At 32.7% G+C, this 21,839-nt stretch overlaps 1 protein-coding gene across 21 annotated transcripts in view; it reads right to left on the reverse strand.

Annotated features, from left to right (window-relative positions):
• LOC145259826 (multiple C2 and transmembrane domain-containing protein 1-like) overlaps positions 1–21,839 on the reverse strand; it is a 992,069-nt gene that overhangs the window by 27,435 nt on the left and 942,795 nt on the right. For all 21 annotated transcript variants that reach the window (XM_080117638.1, XM_080117631.1, XM_080117630.1 and 18 more), the window contains 5 exons: positions 18,918–19,019; positions 15,688–15,762; positions 14,025–14,144; positions 3,686–3,811; positions 2,380–2,427 (listed from right to left, as the gene is read on the reverse strand). In XM_080117638.1, the coding sequence (XP_079973764.1) occupies positions 2,380–2,427; positions 3,686–3,811; positions 14,025–14,144; positions 15,688–15,762; positions 18,918–19,019 (471 nt within the window). The remainder of the gene's footprint in view (positions 1–2,379; positions 2,428–3,685; positions 3,812–14,024; positions 14,145–15,687; positions 15,763–18,917; positions 19,020–21,839) is intronic.

Genomic DNA, 21,839 nt, shown 5'->3' on the forward strand with positions numbered 1-21,839 from the left:
TGTCGCTTTGTTTTTTCTATCCACGCGTTATGTCAATCGGTTGATACATGTGTTCTTAAGTCACGTTTTGACCTCAAAAAATCATTCAATTTTGTCTTCACACAGCGACACGTGAATTATCCACTCATGCCAATATCTGTAATTCCAGAGCTTACGAGGAATGTTACGTTTATTTGTTTTGTAAACAAAAAAATCGTCGTCCGATTTCTCTGTTTATGACGTAAGCCCTTCCTCTTTTCAACAGGTAGACAATCGATTATTCGATGCCCACTCTTTTAAATCTTTTATTAAAGTTTTTTCTTTTCAGTTATGTATGATGGTTCCAGCCATTCATTACATAACATAATGAGGTGGTCTCCTTGAATTAGGACTCCACTGAAACATGTATGCACATATGTAACCAATAATGTTTGTATAATAAACAAATTATATACCAGCTCTGTCCTGCCTTGAGCACTCTTTAATAATCACGTGAGTTTCATTAGTTTTACATCTAGCAAACCAATCGATACAACCATTTTATATATATATATATATATATATATATATATATATATATATATATATATGTAAAAAATTTCATTTTTCTTTTTTTTTTTTTTTCAGGGGTTAGGGTTAGGAAACCAATCGATACAACCCTTACATATATATATATATTTCATTTTTTTTTTTTTTTTTTTTTTTTTTTTTCAGGGGTACAAAACTGTTAAAGGAAGACTGAGTTTTTTTTTTTTGTATCCATCGTAAAAAAAAGGACGGAGTGAAAACATTTAATGGGGGTTGGAAAAAAAAATTAAATACAGGGGATAGTCTGCTGACTGGGTTTCACCCTCACTTTTCAAAGCTGAATTGAGTTTATTTTTTGTTTTTGTTAATAGGGAAACAAATTCAAATGGGGGAACGACTAAAATAAATATATCGTTATGATAATTATACAATGGAGAGGAAATGCCTTAGAGGCTAGTCTGGATGTAATTAGTCTCCAAGGCGTTTCCTCTCCATTGTATATTAATTATCATGATGATTTATTTTAGTTCCCTCGTTTGAATCCGTTTCCTTATACAAAAAAAAACAAAAAAAACCTCGATTCGGCTTTGAAAAGTGAGAGCGAAACCTGATCAGCTGACTCTACCTCCTTATTTATTTATTTTATTTTTCAACTGTCATTAAATGTTTCCTCTCCGTTCCTCTTTTTATCATGGATACAAAAAAAAGCTCAGTCTTCCTTTTTTAACAGCTATAATATATATATACTTCAGACATACCACATAGTGAATTCTAAAGAGGAAATTTTAAACAAAAAGTTAGATGTTATACAAAGCTGTCTTCATAGAAATAAATTCATATTATCACACCTAAAACCTGATTAAAATAACGTTTAAAAAAAAAAACAAAGGAATATGTTGAGTGAAATGTAAGTGTGGCACGAGAACGTTAAATTTCATACAAAGATTTTAGGATGGTGCAATAAATAAATTAATAAGTCATCAACTTAACATATAGAAACTAAACTAATTAGCTGAGCAGCAAGATGTCTCTTCACATTACATTTAAACTTCTTTAAGTTAGTAGTAAGGGAAGCAGAAAACAGGAAGGGAATTACAATGTCTTGCTATCCAAGGGAAGAAACTATATTAGAGTAGAAGGCTTTTTGGCATCTAGATGCCTCAACAGTTAAAGGATGGGATTTTGCTGTTTGTCAGGTTAGTCAGGAGTATGTACATCGAAGGGGCAGAGATGGTGAGAGTTCATCAGAGTACTTGTAAAACTGACATAAGCATGCAACATTACAGCGATGAGACAGGAGCTGGAACTTAGCCGATAATGCAGGACCTATTAGATTTTAGACTCTTTTTGGGCTCTGTTTAAGAGTGAAAAACTAGTGGCAGATGCACCAACAATACTCTATGCACGGATGAATTGTGACTTTGTAAAGATGTGAGTAATTTTCTCACATGGTATATGGAGCCCATCTTCTTTGCAGCAGTCTTGGCATCGTCCTCAATATATTTGTTCCAATTAATGTTAGGCTGTGTAGTTTAATAGATGTGCTCTCGGATAGAGTATTATTCGTCAATCAGTGGTTGAGAAGGTTTTTCCTTGTAGTTGTTGCTTGGTCTTAGTAGAATTAAATGTTAACTTCCACTTACAGTCTCATTCCACTACCAAGTAAAGGTCGTTTTTATAGGGTTTCTAAAATTGATTTGGATAGGTGTACATTCGTTTTACCTCTATGTCTATTATAGAGCGTGGTGTCATTAGTAAATATATCTAAAACACAAATTTTATCAAGAAGTTCATTTTTGAATATCGGGAATAATAAAGGGCACCCTGTCATGTACAACAAGAAAAAAAGGATAGAAATCAAAAGGGGCTTACTTTTTCTTTGTCTTCTTCGTCCTCTTCATCATCATCATCAACATAATCCTATCAAAAGAAAACAAAATAATTAAGTGCGATCGGCGTTGATTAGCATCTGTGGATTTGGAATTAAATAGAAACCCCAATAAATGTTTGGCTGCAATGATGTATTTTCTAATGTATCAATTGTTGAAATAATTGGAAAATAAAGAAAGGAGAGCAAAAAGGGGGGGGGGGAGAAACCGCAACTGAAACATGTATACACATATGTAGCCAATAATGTTTGCATAAATAAATAACAATTATGTGCGTGATTATCTATATAATTATAAAACTTAAATGACCTTGTAGCGATGTATGTAACCCACTTTCCGATATCCGGTTGTGCATGAGCGCACGACCTGCGCACTGAAATATTAAGGTTATTATTTCAAAATTATTATTTAACATGGGAAGAGTGGAGTTTAAAATAACTTAAACGTAATACAGAAAAGAACGATGTAAAAAAAAAAAAAAAAAAAAAAAAAGCAGCAGTATTAACAATTGTTCATTTGGATAATTTAAATGCGAAAAAAAAAAGACAAAAGAACAATTGGGACACTGAAATATTAACGTTATTATTTCGAAATTATTATTTAACATGGGAAGAGTGGGGTTTAAAATAACTTAAACGTAATACAGAAATGAACGATGTAAAAAAAAAAAATTAAAAAAAGCAGATATATCAAAATTTGAATCTAACTATAATAAGTATCATGGTATCTGTTCAGTGCACATTTACCTCTAAGTATGGCCAACCACTTATAATTCAGTAACTGTAAATTTTTTTTTTTTTTTTTTTCAAAAATAATCAATTATAATAAACAGAACGACTCATAGAAATCTATCTATATTCTTTTTTCATTTTAATATACTTTCATAGAAATGTTTCTGTTATGTAAAAAAAAACAAAAAAACTATTTTCTTTACGTCACAAGTGTCACGCTCATACATGAATTCCATAGCTAATATAACATACTGACCCAACGGGTCACGGGCAGTCTAGTATTTTATAAAAATGCATAAGATCTCTATTTACAGGTAGAGTACTCTATCAGACAAATAAATAAAAATATATCCATAAAAGTAAAAAATGTGTGTTCGTGTGAGGACGATTCTTAACCTATATACTCAACAAATTTTCGATCTACAGACTTGAAAATTAGTATATAGGGTATTCAGACATGTGGGAAACTTTTTAATTGATTTCATCTGGAAAAAAGAGCTGCTAAGGGGTAAAAAAAAAATTGGTACATGGAGGTCATCGGATGTTTTGTTTACTTACCTCTGTTGCGGGCTCTTTGACAAACTTGTCCATGACCATTGCGATGATTAAGTTTTTCATAAATATAAGCAGTAATGTCACTGGGAGCATGTATAATTCGAAATTCCATACAACCATAATATACACCTGCAAAAATAGAGGAACAAAACATGAATTGTAATTTCGCTTTCTGGATAAAATTTTGTCCTAAATAGCATTTAAGCTGAGAAATCAAACTTTGATTCTGACTAGCCAATTTTCACTGAGGAATCTTTCTGCCAAACTCAGAAATCTGCACGAAATTTCGAATGGAACCCTTTATATAATGGACAGAGGTAGCATACTCTCGTTTTATCTGAGTGTACTGTAGTTGTTATACCAAAGAAACAGGACAGAGGTAGCATACTCTCGTCAGATCACCAAAGTTAAGCAACGTTGAGCCGGGCTAGTGCCAGATGGGTGACCGTTTGGGAATTCTAGACGCTGTATGTGCTTTCCGCTTATCTCGGCATTGTTTCCAGTCGTTCTGAACCTACACTTGCCACTGGTGTTCAACAATGTTGACTCAGGAGACGTGTGGGTTGGAGATTGCGCAGCTCTTGCTACAAAAATTTAATGTGTAGGCACGCTTACAGTGGGTATTCATAGTCTGTACACAACTGAAAAAAGCCTATTTAAAGATTTATAAAGAATCGTAATCGGTAATTGTAGCAGAATCAGGAAAAATATTGGAATCGTTCCATCACTGGAAAATACACATAAATGGGTATGATTGCGTAAATCCGAAAAAATTTGAAGAATATTTGCATCGTGTCTTAGGATATTAGATCCATTTTTTTTTTTTTTTTTAATTTATTTATTAGGATATTAGATCCTTTCTTTTTTATTTATTTTATTTTTTTATTTATTTTATTTTTTTATTTATTTTATTTTTTTATTTATTTTATTTTTTTATTTATTTTATTTTTTTATTTATTTTATTTTTTTATTTATTTTATTTTTTTATTTATTTTATTTATTTTATTTTTTTATTTATTTTATTTTTTTATTTATTTTATTTTTTTATTTATTTTATTTTTTTATTTATTTTATTTTTTTATTTATTTTATTTTTTTATTTATTTTATTTTTTTATTTATTTTATTTTTTTTATTTTTTTATTTTTTTAATTTTTTTATTTATTTTATTTTTTTATTTATTTTATTTTTTTATTTATTTTATTTTTTTATTTATTTTATTCATTTATTTATTTTATTTATTTATTTATTTTATTCATTTATTTATTTTATTCATTTATTTATTTTATTCATTTATTTATTTTATTCATTTATTTATTTTATTCATTTATTTATTTTATTCATTTATTTATTTTATTCATTTATTTATTTTATTCATTTATTTATTTTATTCATTTATTTATTTTATTCATTTATTTATTTTATTCATTTATTTATTTTATTTATTTATTTATTTTATTTATTTATTTTATTTATTTATTTATTTTATTTATTTATTTATTTTATTTATTTATTTTATTTATTTATTTATTTTATTCATTTATTTATTTTATTCATTTATTTATTTTATTCATTTATTTATTTTATTCATTTATTTATTTTATTCATTTATTTATTTTATTCATTTATTTATTTTATTCATTTATTTATTTTATTCATTTATTTATTTTATTCATTTATTTATTTTATTCATTTATTTATTTTATTCATTTATTTATTTTATTCATTTATTTATTTTATTTTTTTTATTTATTTATTTTTTTATTTTTTTATTTATTTTATTTATTTATTTATTTTATTTTTTTATTTATTTTATTTTTTTTTCATTTATTTTATTTTTTCATTTATTTTATTTTTTCATTTATTTTATTTTTTCATTTATTTTATTTTTTCATTTATTTTATTTTTTCATTTATTTTATTTTTTTATTTATTTTATTTTTTTATTTATTTTATTTTTTTATTTATTTTATTTTTTTATTTATTTTATTTTTTTATTTATTTTATTTTTTTATTTATTTTATTTATTTTATTTTATTTTTTTTTTTTTTTTTTTTATTTATTTTTTTTTTTATTTATTTTTTTTTTTATTTATTTTATTTTTTTATTTATTTTATTTTTTTATTTATTTTATTTTTTTATTTATTTTATTTATTTTATTTTATTTATTTATTTATTTTATTTTTTATTTATTTATTTTTTTTTTTTTTAAAGTTAATTATTATCTTTACCGCCTCTGATGTGGTTGGAGATTGCCCAACTCTTGCCACAAAAAATTAACGTGCAGGCACCCTTGCAGTGGGTATCCAGTCTGTCAGGATTGAAGGAAGCCTTGTTGTTGTAAGCATAGTTTCAGCTTCAGACAGACAGATACCAAAATCTCCATTAGTTAAAGATATTTCTTTCTTTCATGTTATTTGAATTACCAATAACAAATCCAAGAGACGAGATACCATATTTATTTTGCCGTGAAACTGAATAACAGGATGTGTATGACAAAGATCCGTGCCAAAAAAACGTTTTTTTTTTTCTTTTTTCTACTTAATTGCTGGATTCTTTGCACATACCGTGACAGTAATGGCATATTTTGGCAACAAATGTTCCTTGCCGATTGGCCAAATGGCATCAAAGCTTTATTATTGTTTGCATTTGTCAGTCAGACTTTTTGACACGCATCGCTCAAAGAATTCTTTGAAAAAGCATTTTCTTTGCGGACATTTTCTACCCCCTGCAACTTCTGCATTTTTAAATCTCATTTTTCCCACCTGTTATGCCGAATCTAAATACACACGTGACCAACACTGACAAAATTGGTATCGTTTGAAAGCTCAGTTTCTTGGACAACAAATAAAGTTTTTTTTTTTTTTTCTTTTTAATGGCAATCGCTCCAATGAAGCCACTTAATGTAAGGAGGTAAACAGTAAAAAAAAAAAAATACTACTTCAGCGCTCTATGGACAAATTTATTTTTAGTTGATCTTTGACAACTAAATACTTTCGTCTACTTGCCAAATAGAAAAGTTACTAGCCAAACCCACATGATTTTTGGAATATGACATCTTCGTTCTGTGATGACTATGTACATCATAAAGAGTTTTCTGTGCTTTTTTTTTAAATAAGTGTAATTCTAAATATACAACAAATTGTATGTTGATACTTGAAGGTATAAACATTCTAAGTTCTTCAGAAATTTTTTTTAAACAGCCTTCGTTAAAAAAATGAGTATATTGTTCTATTAAACTTTTATTGTTTAAATAATTAAACTTTGTTCATTTTATTAAAAAAAAAAAGTTGAAAAGATATTTTTCACTCAGTAGTCAGCTATGGAAGATTGTCAGTGAAAGAAATACAATCGCCAAAAGATAAGCGTTTCATTATTTCTAGTCGCCATTTTGAAAAATTACTCGCAAGTGCGACTGTTTCACTCGCAATGTAAAGCCCTGTACTTCAAGGTATCAAAAATTTTCCAACGATAAATGTTAGATGGAATAGATTCTGACACAGAAAACAGCAATTATTCCCCTTTTGTCAGAAATGTTGCTCATGGAATGTGAGGATTAAAGGATGAAATAAGGCAAATGAGAGGTATGAGGTTGGTGAAAGTTAACCTAAGGTTTACTTTCTAGTCTCCTTGAATGTACTCAATAATAACAGTGTGAACAGTTCACGGTTATAATTTTCCCACAATCCAGGTAAAATTGCAACAAATCATTTTTCTTCTTCGTCATCATCATCATCGCTATCATCATTATTATTATAATTATCATCATAATCATAACGTCTGTTTTACATAGTGGCATGGTTTGAGCAGCTTCAAAAAACTGACTTCCAAACTAACCTATCTTTGGCCAGGTCTTTATTTATCCCTCTTTTCTCAACTTCACTCTCCTCACTTTCTCCCATGTTTACATTGGTCTTCTACTGTGAACTGACCTTGCTACCTCAACTGTTCTACATCTACTGACTAAAGAACTCTCACTCATTCTTTCAATATGACCATACCATCAAAGTCTCCTTATCATTGTAATCATCATCATTATAATCATTGTCATAAGGTCTTTGAGCAGCTTTCAGAAAAATTGACTTCCAATTTTTACACGCTATTTTCGCAGTGTTTCCTGGTCTCCACGTGGTTTTTGGCTTTACCGTATAAAAAGGTGAAACTGAACACAGAGCAAATGCATCTTCCTGGCACCAATGCCAGGGACGTCCAGAAAGCAATGAGATTTGATCAATGCAATGAAAACCCGTCATATCAGACAATTGCTATTCATTTGGACACTCCCCTTTTTATGGGGAGCTGGTTTTCCCCAACATCTTGTGGGGAAACAAAGAAATATGCAGAAACTGGCTTGCAGCCAAAGTTAAGTGCGTGATTTCATTCCCCTACTATGGCATGATGTTTGACCTCACGTAACTTTTTAATCGTTTTATTTCAACTAATCTGATTTCCGCTCTCCCCGTAGCATTGTGGTAAGTTATCAGGATATCACTTTTTTTCCACCTTCGGCTCAAAGCTTCGGGTTCAAGCCTACCTACCTACCAAAACTTTTTTTTTCCCCTACATACACGGTCCTGGATATGACCTTAAACTATATCCAGTGGTGAGGCCCCAGCTTGCGGGCTTTGGGGAGTGTGGAGCCACCCTTAAATTGCCATTGCTCCCAGGTCCGCTCTGACCCGGAGTGGTAGTACCTGTTAGGGTCCCAACTATGGGTTAAATAGAAACCAACTTGAAAACAACAAATATATTCTATTAAAAAATCTTTCTTCAAAATCTTTGGATTCGGCATTAAATAACCTGAAAAGGGTTGATATGCCATAAAACAAAAACAACCAACCAACCTACATACACACCTACAAACACCCAGGCAACACCGGGCACCCACACTAGTCTATACAAGCAAGAATGTGTGTGTGTTTGTTTGTGCATGCACTTTTTGTATATGTCCGGCAAAGGCTTTTGGAGGGAGGGGGAGCGCTTGACATGTTTACTCATTCTTAAAACTTTTTATATACTGTCTAAATCATAATATATACGAGTTATGAATGGGGGTCACGTCTATCTTTGCCCGACTTTTACTTTCACTATTTTCGAGATTTTTTTCAATCGCCGCATCTTTTGTTTCACTTTTCAGTATAAAAATGCGGAACTGCATCCGTATCAGCAGTTCCTCGGCACTCGTGGTAGGGACGTCCAGAAAAGCAATAAAGTTTGATCAATGCAGGGGAAACCTCTTATATCAGACAATTGCTATTCATTGGGTCACTCCCCTTTTTATAGGGAGCTGGTTATCCCCCTTCCCAACATTATGGGAAAACAAACAGCCAAAGTTGGAAAGAAAAAAAAAAAAAACAGCCTCGCAGCGAAAGCTGACTGCGAGATATGTTTGACCTGATTATCATTAAAATCATGCACCTAAGATTTAAATGTTGAATTAAATCACTTTTCTGTTACTCTGCCGCGGTGGGTAAGTGGGTTGCATGTCAGGATTTTTTTCCAGGTTCGATCCTACCTACCTACCAAAACTTTTTTTTTTCTTTTACCACACTGGTGAGGCCGCTAGTTTTTTTTTTTTTTTTTTTTTTTTTTTTTTTTTTTTGTGACCCCGCCCCCCTCCCCAACACACACCTCCAAACATCTGGGCAACGTCAGGTACCCCACTAGTCTATAACATAAATCTCAATCGTTTTTTTTTGTTTTTTTTTCCGTTTGAAGATTGTAATGCTGGGTATGGGCAGCCAAACCAGCTCCCAACATTGCCGTGTTTTTTATTGAAAACAACCGAGAGCTCTTTTTAGTATCCTCATTAAGTGCAATTGTCTGAATCTCTTTTGCACTTGGTTCACCAGGAATATTAGTTAAGTAGGACTTCAGGTTCTTCTTCATAAGTCCTGTGGCACCTATGATAACTGGCATGATTGATATCTACTTAAGATTCCAGTTTCTTTCCATATTATACATGAGACCTTGATATTTGGTCTGTTTCTCTCTTTCAGCTCTGTTCAGACCACCGTCATTAGGAATACTCACTTATGTATGTATGTATGTATGTCTGTCTCACTAAACCTTTCAACACACACGACCAACATTGACAAAATTGGTATCGTTTTGAAGCTTAGTCTCTTAACCGACAAATATCCAAAATTGGTCAAAACCATTCATTCTTTCATCATCAACTGGGCTGTTTTCTACAAGGAAGGGTTGATTTTTTTCATCGCCATTTTTGCAAGTCATCGTCTTCTTTTTGATTGACTACGCTTAATTTCAAAGTTCCGAACTTTCGGTCAGGAGATGGAGACATCTGTTAAGACACCACGTTTTTTTTCTTTTAACCCTTTTTTTTCTTTCGCATTAGGGGTTCAAGCCTGCCTGCCTATTACCACATTTTTTGTTTTTCTTGTAATAACTAAGCTTATTTTAAATGGCAGTGACGCATGTTGTGGTGGGCATGGCAACTAAACCGTTCACTTTTTTTTTCCACTTCTTTTTTCTCTTAGTGTTACAGGTTCGAGTCTCCCTGCCTGCCTACTCCTTTTTTTTTTTTTTTTTTTAAAACTCGCACGAGTACTCCCTGCTATTTTCATTTCTTTTCTTTTTTTTTTTTTTTTTTTTTTTTTTTTACAGTGTTTTGAAATATACTTTCTTTAGGCTCCATTGCTCAGTACCCTTACCGTAAAATCTCTCCACACCCAGGCAACGTTAGGGACCCCCTGCTAGTTATATATAAAGAACGGAAATTAATTGCTTATTTAGCAATTAATATGAAAATCAGAAGTAATAAGAATCAATATGCTTCATTTGTTCAGCAGATTTGAGAATGAACTTATGGAATATCCAAAAATGTTTGACCTCTGGACAAGGGAAAATTGACGTTGAATACGGGAGAGAGAGAGAGAGAGAGAGAGAGAGAGAGAGAGAGAGAGAGGTACTTTCCATATTAGAACTAATTCTGTAAACATTTGTCTTTTTTTTTTTTTTTTATAATTTACCCGATCTTGCAGGAAGCTACTGGAGTCGGCCACCATCTTTTCATTAGTGAACTGAACCTGCTACTTTTTTTTTTTTTTTTTTACATGGTGGTCACCTCTTATCAAGGCCCGGAAGCCACTCAGGGATAAGGGTTATTGCAAGTACAGTACGTTAGTGTGGAGATTTGATGAAGTGTTTACTTAAGGGGGGCGGTTCATTAGGAATTTGTTTACGTTGGACTTGAAGACATTCAAGTTGTAGTCAGGTGGGAAGCAGGCAGACGGAACAGAGTTCCACAGGCGTGCAGTTCTAAGAAAGAAGCTTTGTTCATGGAATCCACGTTTTGATTTAGGCACAGATAAAGAGTGGGAGAAATTTTTCACAGTGGGTTCAGCTAGACGGGTGTTTTTCGTGAAAGATTGGCGAGGGGAGACCAGAAATTGGAGTTCAGACGAGCACCTGCCATGGAAATAACGATAAAACAAGGATAGGCTCGCAACATCTCTTCTGTGGGAGAGGGGTTGCAGGGTAGAGACTGTTCCACATCTGCTAACCCAAGTCTTCTTATGCCTTCTTTCCTGACCGTCGGGTTAGGGTTAGGGTTGACCATATTCAGTTTAACATTCATTTGACATATTATCATGTAGCTTTAGGAAATTGACTTCCATTGTAACCTATCTTTGACCAGGTGTTTATTTGTCTTTTTCTCAGGTCAATTTTTATCACTTCCTCTCATATTTTCCTTGTACTCCCCCCCTCCGTAAACTGGCCCTGCTACTTCAACTATTTAGCATCTGACTCAAGAACTCTTATTCTTTTAGCATGGCCGTACAATCAAAGCGATGCATGTTCTGCACACATCTCTTTATACTGTCCAGATTTAATTGCCCTCTGAGGTCATCAGATCTAAGCTAATCTTTAAAAATCCTGACATTACACACCCATTGTACCATTTCTCTCCATGCAACACATATCCTCAACCCTCATTGAGAGTCATTCCAAAAGTAATTATTTTTGTTTTTAATAACTCGTATAGTTGAAGAGCTACAAAAACAGGCGTGCTACTATTTAAACGAGTGACATTTTGTGCTCCAAAATTTATTTTTATACATAGTCAGTTTTCAATGCTTTTTTGCCAGGAATTCAATGACGCACATCCATGATAGGGGTTACTTTCTTAAAGTCTCATACCATCAATATCTGCAACAGAGGGATGAAACTTTCATGTCATAAATTCATAAGTTCAGTCATCATAATACAATTTGCAATCCCCTCTGATCCATTCGGGCGGAATAAAAATAGGATATATTACTTATTGAATGCCCTTATATATATATATATATATATATATATATATATATTGCACCAGAAAGAGTTTATTGCTCATTGATTGTGCCGCATCTACCAAATAATATTGATGAGCCTGTTTGTGCATTTTTTGTAGGCTAGAATTATTGCATTAATTTTTCAAAACCACACCTGATATTAAAGATATTAAAGTTCTGAATTTTTTTAGATGAGGCTGGAGAGGAGGTTAATAAAATTCTATGCAGGGTGCCCAAAAAGTCACAGAGGGTTTCAAACTTAAATAGATTCTTTATTTTTGATATCTTTCTATAATTTTAACACAATCTGACTAAGACATTGGGAAATTCAAAAAATATGCAAAATTCAAACAATCTTTATTTATGAAAAATAATGTCTTTTAAATGTTTCCCATTTTCAGCTTCGCATATTTGTGCTCTTTCCAAAACATTATTCATGACAGATTGCAGAATCTCTGGATTGCGATTTAACTCCCTTATTTCGTTCCTGACGTTTTCCTTCAATTCTTGCAGGGTTTGGGGTTTGTTTCGAATTGTGTTGTGACTTGGGCTATCTTTTACATGAAAATGCTGTAGATAAGCTCTTTGAGTCAAAACAATTGACCCTGATTTTGGTAAAACAATTTCACAACTTGTGTTCGTTGTTCAATGCTATACTTATCCATAATTAATTTTCAAAATATTATCTGTAAAATATTTGAAATAGAGAAAAAAAAAAATCATTAATGGTAAAAATGACAAATATTTTCAACTCTTGATTTTTGGATTGTTACTTGGTTGTTTTTGTTTTACGGCATATCAATCCTTTTCAGATTATTTAATGCCGAATCCAATGATTTTGAAGAAAAATTTTTTTAATAGAATATATACATTTTTTTCAAGTCGGTTTCTATTTAACCCATAGTTGGAACCCTAACAGGTACTACCACTCTGGGTCAGAGTGGACCTGGGAGCAATGGCAATTAAAGGGTGGCTCCACACTCCCTAAGGCCTGCAAGCTGGGGCCTCACCATCGGATATAGTTTAAGGTCATATCGAGGACCAACTTTTTTCGACACCCTGCAAATACATTCTCAGATGGAGTACTGTTGAAACATATGGAGGGGGAGCTGCTCAGAACACCATTTTCCTGCCTTGACAGGATTCAAACCTGGCTTCGAAATCTAGTGAGTAAAGTCCTTTTTCCCACCCTACTTCAAACAGAGGAGGTCAATAAAATTCTATAATACGCTCTAAAAAGGAGGAGGTAATGCCTGATAGGATTATCTCATGCAACCTCTTTCCCACAGAAGAGACGTTGCGAGCCTGTCTTTGCTTTATCGTTATTTTCATGACAAGTGCTCGTCTGAGCTTCAATCTATGGTCCCCCCTCTCGCCAAACTTTCACGGAAAACACTCGTCTAGCCAAAACCACTATTAATAATTTCCCACACTCTTTATCTGTGCCTAAATCTAAATTTTTTAGAACTGTACACCTGTGGAACTCTCTTCCGATTGCCTGCTTTCCAGCTGACTACAATCTGATTGTCTTCAAGTCCAATGTAAACAAGTTCTTGATGAACCGCCCCCTAAGTAATCCAGTTTACAAAATTCCCACTACTTATGTTTACTACGCTATAATCACAATGACTAATGTATACCCATTAAACCTTATCCTCGAGTTGCCTCCGGGCCTTGATAAATTGTGATTCTTGTGTGTAAAAAAAAAAAAACCCCTTCTTGAGTGCGACAAGATATTAAAGTTCTGAATTTTTTTAGATTGTTTAGATTATATTGATCGGACTATTGTTCTCATCTTGATTGTTATTTGTGCAACGTTTCGGTCGGATTGTCCTTCGACCTTCATCAGGCAGGTCGGTTGTTGTTTGGAAAATTTGGGCAATGAAAGGAAAAAAAAAATCCTCCTCTCAATCTTTATTAGAAGTTACCTCACCTATGTCAACCATTTTTTTCTGATCCAGAATAGTATAGTTTCGGCTCCAGACAGATACATAATCTCCGTTATGAATAGATAAAAATGGCACGAAAAGTTTGACGTTTCCACTTACAATAAAGGCAGTGATGCTTCGAGGTTTCGAATCGTGATCAAAGCAGCTTTGAATAAATTTTCCCGTATCCACGAAGGAGGAGACAATTTGTGAGACTCGGTTTATATTCCGTTTCATTATCTGAAAATATAACAAAAAAGAAAATGTAATTGTAGAAAAGAAATAGATGTGTTAGCATTCGAAAAAATAAAGCAAATGTTGCACAATCCCCAACTGCACTTCTGGTCTCATATTGCATCTGAAAGAACAATTGGAAATAAGTCATATGCAATTCACTATGACTAGGCACAGCTGTGTAACTAGAAAACGGAGCTATTAAACATGTCATTGGTTTATGGGGCAAGAAAGGGAAAGAAGAAACCTTAGTAGAAGTTAGCGTCCCCAATGATGCAGGATTATAAAGAGCTGAGAGGGAAAAGATAATGAAATACTGAGGTCTTATGTATGACATGAAAAGAAATTGGAATCTTAGGAAGATCTCCATCATTCCAGTAATTATAGGAGCAGCTGGACTCCTGAAAAATAATTTCCAAAATTATCTGATAAATATACCCGATGAACCAAGTGCAAGAATGATGCAAACAATTGCACTAAAAGGGACGTTTAGAACCTTAAAAAAGATCTCCCAGTTGGAATGTATGAGATAGCAGGTAAATGGCTGGCATCTTGGAGGATGCCCCATCCCCAGCTAGAACAAAATAAGAAAATTGGAAATTTTTTTTTTTAGTCATTTTCGATTTAACTTACTACAATGGCAAAGATTGCAGAAATCACAGGAGCAATTTCCTGAGACTTACACTTGCTCCCTATTTGATTGGTGGGTTGGTTGTTTTTGTTTTATGGCATATCAACCCTTTTCAGGTTATTTAATGCCGAATCCAAAGATTTTGAAGAAAAATTTTTTAATAGAATATATTTGTTGTTTTCAAGTCAGTTTCTATTTAACCCATAGTTGGGATCCTAACGGGTACTACCACTCCAGGTCAGAGTGGACCTGGGAGCAATGGCAATTAAAGGGTGGCTCCACACTCCCCCAAAGCCCGCAAGCTGGGGCCTCACCACTGGATATAGTTTAAGGTCATATCCAGGACCACTATTTGAGACACATAGATATTTAAATATTCCATTAAATTTCTCCTTAACTTCTCAAACACTGAATTGATAAAAAAGTTGGGAATATAATTTTTCATCTCAATTATCATTTCAATAACTATAGTATACTTTCTTTGTTGTCTCTTGGTCTTACTGGATTCCGGAGCAAGAATTCATCTAGTCTGGTGTAGTATCAAGCTTCATGTTATTACTTGAGGTAACATCACTTGAAGAAGGTGCACTATTCCTTGTAAAAGTCAGTATGAATTAGCCATACTGAAGAGATCTTATTTGGGCAGCGAATACTATGTGGTTTTGAATATTTAGTCAGGGTTTATTTCAAAGAAAACGTATCGTCATGCCAGGTTGTCCTGACAAATCCCTTTACAGGGAGACCATAGACACTCAAGTTGTCTATCATAGACACTCAAGTTGTCTTTCATAGACACTCAAGTTCTCTCCAAGTTCTCGACATTGTTTTGTGTGACTCATCAGACTAACAGAATGCAATTCTTTAAATTTTGCAAAAGAAAACAAGAAAGTGATTATAATATTACATTTTTCGACTCACCGAAATTTTGAATTTCTGTTCAGGTTGCATAAATTTGTCTTCTTTTGGATTGATAGTACGTATTCCAGCTTTGAGCTGAAAAAAAAAAAAAATGCAACAACCATTAAGTGAAAAATAATTTAAAATTTTATTTTTTTAATGTTTAAGCATTCACTTTTAAAGGCATTTTTTTTTTTTTTCAAATCGTTTGAACATTTATTTTAAAAGCCAAAACAAAATTTTTAAATCAATCGTTTGAACGTTAATTTTAAAAGCATTTTTGCTTAAAAACAATTGAATGCTAAAACGACTGATTTTAAAATTTACTGTATAAACACAGTATAAGTTTTCTGGATTCTGCCATGCAAATACAAACTTATATATATTTGTTCAGGGTTAAAAATATCCAAACGTAAAAACTCAAGAATTTTAAAAGGTTCTTGATAGTGCTCAATAAAAAGAGCAAGATATTATTTTATTCAATTTAAGTAAACAAAATTACCATTAGTTGCGACAATAAATCTACTGTTTCAGTCTAAAAAGACCACGCCTCGTCTAAGACTAGAGTCTGTTTTTCTCGCCTTTTAGACTGAAATAGATTTATTACTGTGATTAATGATAATTTTGTTTACCTAAATTGAATAAAACAATATATATCTCTACAATTATATATATATGCAACTTTGTTTGCATGTGTGCGAGTTCGTTCCTTATAGACTCCGAAACGGCTGAACATATTTTCTTTAAAATTTATGGGAATTTAATGTTTAAGTCTGGGAGTGATCTTAAGTTTTGTCTCAGAATACCCCCGATAATTACCAATAATCGCTAATTGAAATCGTTATTTTAGTTTATCTATCATCGGGAAAGCCATTTTTTTCCATGTCGTCGCTTAGCAACAATGATGGAACAACGGGCTGTGAAAATTCTAATGTGGGCAAGGTGATATCATGTTTTTTTTTGCATGACGTGGTCTATAGGTTCAAACCCTGCACGTAAATTTCTTAATCTTTTTTTTTTTCATTAACTGGAAAGAAGTTTACATAAAATAATTTTATAAAAGAAACAGTAGGTTCTCTAAAGTGCAATGTAGAATAACATATTTTGAACTGAGTTACTGCATGGAGGCTTGTGAAGATTCCTCCCGGGCGATTTCACGGGTTTCGATGACGATAAAAATATAGGAGTGTGAAATATTCGTTGATCATCATTCAATCCCGGGCAACGTCGGAGTCGGGTCTCCCTGCTACTATATATATATATATATATATATATATATATATATATATATATATATATATATATATGTTAAAAGTCCATGTATGCTTCTAGGATAGTGATTTAAAGGTTATGAGGGTTTTTTGAAGCAAAAAAAAACGATGTTACTTTTTGTATTTAATATTTTTGTAGTTTTTTATATTTCAAGCGGACCTCCGCTCTTGATCACAAAAAAGTATCGAAATGAAAAAGAAAAAGAAAACCGTTGAAAGAACTGGAAATTTGTAGTCTGGACAGCGTTCATTCCTAGCAATCATGTTCGAAAAAGTTCACGTGAATTATTTTAGCCGTTTGTGGAAGAAGATTGTGTTTTTTAATATTTTTTTTTTAATGCTGCAACGTAAAAGCGTTTAATTCAAACGGCAAAAAATGAGACGCAATTGATTTCAATATGTATAATGGAATAGAAATGAAATTGTTAAACGGTAAAAATACTGTAATTAATAGTTATGAATAATAATAATAATAAAACTACTGAAGAGGGCAGAGTTAGAGACAATGTCGTCTTTTTTAATGGTGAGTAAAGTCTGTCTCTTGCTCAATAAAGATGGCGTACAGTATAGGGACGAACATAAGTAAGTAAATAAATAAATGAATAATAATAATAAAATCAATAAAATTAATATTAGTTAATAAATGAGAATACAAATAGTCTCGGTCCTGAAAGAAATGAACGATTATCCGGCTTCCGTTTTCTTATATGATGTTCCTCTATCTTTGGACTTTACTTCTGTTGTCGTTTCTATATTGTTGTTCTTATCTTTATACTAATACGATAGCGTGTGTGTTATTTTGTGTGTCACGCTTACATCCGGGTCGTTTAATTGTTATATACTTCCATTTCTTAAATCTCTAAGAGAAGAATTAGGAAAAATAAGAGAGGGGGGGAAGGAAGACCAAGAAGAGGAACTGGAAGGCGAAGAGGAAAGTGAGGAGGAGAGAAGGTCGAGAAAAAAGAGGAAGAAAGAAAGGAAAGGAGGAGTGTAAAGGGGAAGAAAGTAAGGCGAGGAGGGTAAGGGGTACTGCTGCCACATCTGGGCAGGAGCTGCTAAAAACAGCCTATCCTGCCTTGACAGAGTACAAAATAGACTTCGTGGCTTAGTGGGGGATGCCCTTTTCTCTTCCCTGCAACCTCTCTCCCACAGAAGAGACGTTGCGAGCCTGTCTTTGTTTTATCGTTATTTCCATGGCAAGTGCTCGTCTGAGCTCCAATCTCTGCCCCCCCCTCGCCAATCTTTCACGAAAAACACCCGTCTGGCTGAAACTACTGTCATTAATTTTCACCACTCTTTCTCTGTGCCTAAATCCAAACGTAGATTCCATGAGCAGAGCTTCTTTCTTAGAAGTGTACGACTGTGGAACTCTCTCCTGTTTGCCTGTTTCTCACCTGACTACAACTTGGATGTCATCAAGTCCAACATAAACAAATTCCTAACAAACCGCCCCCTTAAGTAAGACACTTTATCAAATCTCCAATACTAATGATTACTACGATACTATCCCATTGATTACTGTGCACACAATAACCCTTATCCCCGAGTGGCTTCCAGGCCTTGATAAGTGGTGACCTCGAGAAAAAAAAAAGGTTAAGAGGGAGAAGGAACTGGCTAACTAAACAGAAATAAAAATGAAATGAATTGACAAAGCAAAATCGTGCTGCAAAGTAGAGTGAAATGTGGAAAGAAAATTAATAAAAAAACAAATTTGGTTTCGGTTTTGATTATAGTTGATAGCACTAAAGTCATTTAATTTTTTCTTATAAATAATTTTACTAAGAATTCTTCACAAGTTTCGGTTTCAATTATGGCTCGGATCTTTTCGCAATGAAGACATGAGTGGATGACAGTGTCACAACTTGTCACAACAGTGTCACAACTTTATTTCAAACGAAGATTCAAACTCTGCGTGAATTTACATAGTTTTTTTTTGTTGTTTTGTTTGATTAAAGATTTAAAAAAACAAAAAAAACTTACATGATTAAAAATGAGATCCATCTCGAGTAATATTGAACCTTTGGTTTTGTGCATCAGTTTCTTGTCCTTTAAGGCATACCATTTGCGTTCTCCCGGTTTTATCTGAAAATGAAAAGATCACATGTCAAGAAGTCAAAGGGCAGATGTCATGAGGTCACCCACGTTGATCAGAAAAGTGAATAGGAATTTTAATCTAGATGTTAATGAGTTATAGATCAGGAGCAGTGTGTGGGTAGAGGTCACGTTTGGAATGCGGCTCTTGTTATTTTAATAGTTCAAACGTTAGGAAGAAAACGGAAATATAAACATTATTTGTATTATATATTTATATTAGCAAGCCGCCCGGTGTTGTCCGGTTGTAAAATATGCATAAAATATATTTTAATTCATACAGAAAATAAGACGTGCATGCGAGTATTATCTTTTTTTTCTAGAAAGTTCGCTTGTAAGTAAAAAAAAAAAAAATAATACCCGAGGTGAGATCGAAACCAAAACCTAAAGACAGTGAGTCAAGTACGATAACCATTACACCAGCTTTACACACCATTTACCAAGTGTTTTCAAACCTACTTATTCCTAACATAAAAAAGCTGTCATGTTTCACGGTCGCACATGTGCATCAGTGAAACAGTTGAAAACAGAAAAAAATCTGATGATCCCACATACCAATTTTTCAGTAGGAGCTGTTTTTTTTTTTTCTGAATGAAAATGGACTAAAAAGTTTTCCACGTGTCTGAATACCCTATGTACCAAATTTCAAGTCTGTAGATCAAACATTTGTTGAGTATATAGGTTGAGAAATGTTCTCTCACACACATTCTCATTTATATATATATTAGTGTTGGGACGATTAATCAGAATTGAAATCATGAAGCAGAAAAATCAGAGTTTTTTGGAGTATCGGAATCGTGAAATTTGAGCATATTTTCCGACACCAAAACCGATTCCTTTAATTATCTATTTTATATTATTTTGTTTTTATAAAACATCTTCCACTGCTTGTAGTAATAATAAAATAATAAATATTTATTGATTTAAACTTTCAAATAAAACTAAAATCTCGTGATCACCCCCTCACAAATGTGTTTTATGTTTGAGAAAATATCTGCATATTTAATATTTATTTTTACGATAATCGGGACAAAATAACACTTTTATAGTAAAATATTTAGAGATTTATAAAGAATTGTAATCGGTAATTGTATCAGAATTGGGAATTTAGTACGGGAAAAATATTGGAATCGTCCCATCACTAATATATATATTTATTTTTTCAAGGTACCATGTTATATATTAGCATGGGTGCCCGGCGTTGCCTGGGTGTTTGGAGGTGTGTGTTGAGCAAAAAAAAAAAAAAAAATGTGATAGTAGGAAGGCAGGCTCGAACACGTACCGCGAAAACGGGGGAAAAAAAACATAACGTCTTTGCTGTTATGACCACGCCAAACCAGAAGTGACGTAGGTTTAAATTAAGGCTAGAAAATCAAAAAGAGATGACTTTCGAAAATATCGGTGACAAAAACGACCAGTTGAGGGTGAGGAAATTAATGTTTTTAGCCAATTTTTTGGTATTTGTCGTCTAAAAGGTCAAGTTTCAAAACGATACTGATCTTGTGAAAATCCGTCGCCTCTGTCGAAAATTTCAGACAGACATGCAAACATACATACATAGATTTTTATATTGATAGCTCAAATTTTCGACCCAAACCAATTAAAAAGCTTGCCCTATCTCTGAATACCCTTTATGTAAAATTTCAAATGTTTAGACCAGAAACTGTCTGAGTAATTTGGTAGAGACCGCAGAGGTCAATTTTTTTTAAACTTTGACCCCTATTATGACCCCTTAACATTTATTGTTTTGGGCTCAAATCAAGTTAAATTGGATCAATGTCCAAGGAACCTATATCTAAAATTTCAATTGTTTATACCCAAAATTGGTGAAGGAGTTTGGTAGAGTTCTCAAAGGTCAAATCGTTGAACTTTGACTCCTTAACAGCCAAATTTTTGGCCGAAAACGGATTAGAAAGATTTTCCCAAATCTCAATACCCTGTATATCAAATTTGGAGTGTGTAGACTGAAAATTGACAGAGTTATTGCATATGGAAATGTACACAGACAGACAGACACTTTCACTTTTATAGATATATAGATAGATTTGATGAAAATTATGAGAGTGAAATCAAAAAGGAACAAATCAAAATTATATGTTCATTAACGTTTCGTCTTCATTTTAAAACTTCCTCAGGATGATTGATTTGAAGAAATAAAATACCAGCACAATATTTGAAAATACAAAAACACAACAAATATATTTTCAGGAAGTTTTAAAATAAAGACGGAACATTGATTGACATATTTAATTTGTTCCTTTTCATCTCTCTCGGTCTCTCTCTTTCTCACTCTCTCTACATATATATATATATATATATATATATATATTCAAGCACGTTTGATTGAACATGACAGAGTTATTCTTTTTTCCGATGTTTTTGGATATCTTTTCGATTTGCCAAGCGGTCTTTTTATTTCAGCTGGCATGTTGTATAATATGGCGCCCAAAAGTTGTTGTTCAGCCATATTCTTAAGCGCTTTTTATCGGTGTCTCCGATTATCATCAGGAGCGATTATTGTTGTTATAGTTTTCTTTTTCTTTGAGGCTTGGTGTATTTATAGTTTTTTTTTTATTATTATTTATTGGTTCTAAAGATGGGTACGGCAAATTATTTTAATTTTTAATTTCGACTTTATATTTTGTTTACTTAGTTTCTTGTCACAAATGGGCAAACAAATGAAGGAAAAAAAAAAAAAAAATTCTGAGTCCGCATTTTTATTACCGTTACTTTCCCGTCTCGTCACCACTTAAAAGTTTCTCGCCATTGCCCATCTCGCCTGGTATACATTTTTTTTCTTCTTCCAACTGC

This window comes from Euprymna scolopes, chromosome 35 (genome assembly GCF_053919585.1).
Source record: "Euprymna scolopes isolate OS-2025 chromosome 35, ASM5391958v1, whole genome shotgun sequence".
Lineage (NCBI taxonomy): Eukaryota > Metazoa > Mollusca > Cephalopoda > Sepiida > Sepiolidae > Euprymna > Euprymna scolopes.